General features: G+C 43.1%; 1 protein-coding gene across 1 annotated transcript; it reads left to right on the top strand.

Moving 5' to 3' along the window:
• Nucleotides 1-402: 402 nt before the first annotated feature.
• Nucleotides 403-1,449, top strand: LOC139150394 (cannabinoid receptor type 1B-like). Its single transcript, XM_070722741.1, has one exon. It carries the CDS (start codon nucleotides 403-405, stop codon nucleotides 1,447-1,449), a length of 1,047 nt encoding a protein of 348 aa, XP_070578842.1.
• Nucleotides 1,450-1,675: the final 226 nt, after the last annotated feature.

Here is a 1,675-nt window from a genome sequence, read left to right as displayed (position 1 = left end):
CCGGAATAAATTGACAGAGTGCACGTTAAAAAGCAGTCTCATGCAGACATGATACATTCGTCTAGGGAGTGTACCTTTCAACTGATTAGCCAAAGGGAGCTTCAGCTGTAGCACCCCTGAAATCTTTGAAATTTCAGATTTGAATGTCCTTTGATGTAAATAAAGGTTTTGTCAAATTGTTAAGATGGCCATGATGGTGAACATGTACTGTCACATTCTGACAGAAAATTGTTTTTCAACGACCTCCTCATAGAAATCGGCAGGACCAAAGTAATTTAAGTAACGCTCATCGCCGGAAGCAAGATTACATCTTACTGACTTTAAAAAGCCATATAAGAAACAGCTTCTTTTGAAGCTCTGTCAGTTACACCTGCACCATTACGAAGTTAAGTCTATACGAAAATGCCTGCCTGTTGCAACGACAGTGTCCCTCTTAACCAGACTGAAGTTCCACTATCCACATGGTTCGAAGGCGGCAATCTATCGGACGCTGCTATCGAAAAACAGGCCTGTCAAGTGATGGTAGGAGCATATGGTAATCCTGTGATTATTACTGTAGCTATCCTTCTCGGACTAGTATCTATCAGCGGTATAATCTTAAACTACACTGTCATCTTTTCGGTACTCTACACGAAAACGTTACGGGAAAGTCATCACTATAAGATACTGCTTAATCTAAGTCTAGTCGACGCTCTCTTCAGTACTTTTGTCATACCTTTCAAAGTCTTTGATACGCTTAACGTCGGCTGCCTGCTGCCGAGAGCTTTTTGTCGTGGCATTACAATTTTTGCCAACACTTTAGTACTTATGGCACTTGGCACTCTGACAGTCTTAAGTCTTCATAAGTATATCCATGTCTACTTTCCTTTCCGGTACCACCTCTTTACGGACAAAAAGTTTTTCGTGATTCACGGTTTCCTTTGGCTGTTCATGTTGCTGAAGTCCACACTGTCAGAAATCATCGGAAGAGCCCACGTCATATACACCCCTGTCACTCGCTGTCTGCTCATCAACCCGTTTATGGACAACGTCGCTGCTATGCGCATGGTGAGTTTTGCTTTGATGGTGATCCAGTTCACCGTCATCGCGTTCGCCAACGTTCGTCTCGCTCGAACAGTTCACATTCAGCTTCGACGTATCAACGCTTTGGAAGTCGGGCCAAACACCAACCAATCGGTCCCGCCAACTCTGACGAAGAAAGAGAGCCGAGCCATTATTACTGCACTCTCTCTGGTGTTAGCATACTTCATTCTGTGGATACCGCCCTTCATCATAGTAATCATTCATTATATTTACTTCGAGATTCCAGGATTTGAAATGCTTATGCTCTTGAGTTTCCTGGACGTTGTCGCCAACCCGGTCATCTATTCACGAGATAGACAACTTCGTAGAGTTTACATGAACATGATACTGAAATTTGGAGGAGGAGACATTACGACTGATAGCTAGGCATTCCGGGAGATTGGCCGATGCTGTTACCCCAGTGTCCTGTAAACAGGTCCACAATCACCAGTGAACAATATCTTGTGACCAATGGCAAATGATACTGCACTGTAGGCGAGTGGTACAAATGAAATACGAGAGAAACCATAAATAGCGTAACTTTTCTGAGTTATTGCTTTTTCAGTCGATTTCAACAACCGTTTGACTTTCACCTTATCGTTATTTAAGTCCC

Source organism: Ptychodera flava, chromosome 2 (assembly GCF_041260155.1).
Source record: "Ptychodera flava strain L36383 chromosome 2, AS_Pfla_20210202, whole genome shotgun sequence".
In the NCBI taxonomy this organism is placed as follows: domain Eukaryota; kingdom Metazoa; phylum Hemichordata; class Enteropneusta; family Ptychoderidae; genus Ptychodera; species Ptychodera flava.
Note: the sequence above shows the minus strand (reverse complement) of the source record. Positions and strands in the feature narration are given on the sequence as shown.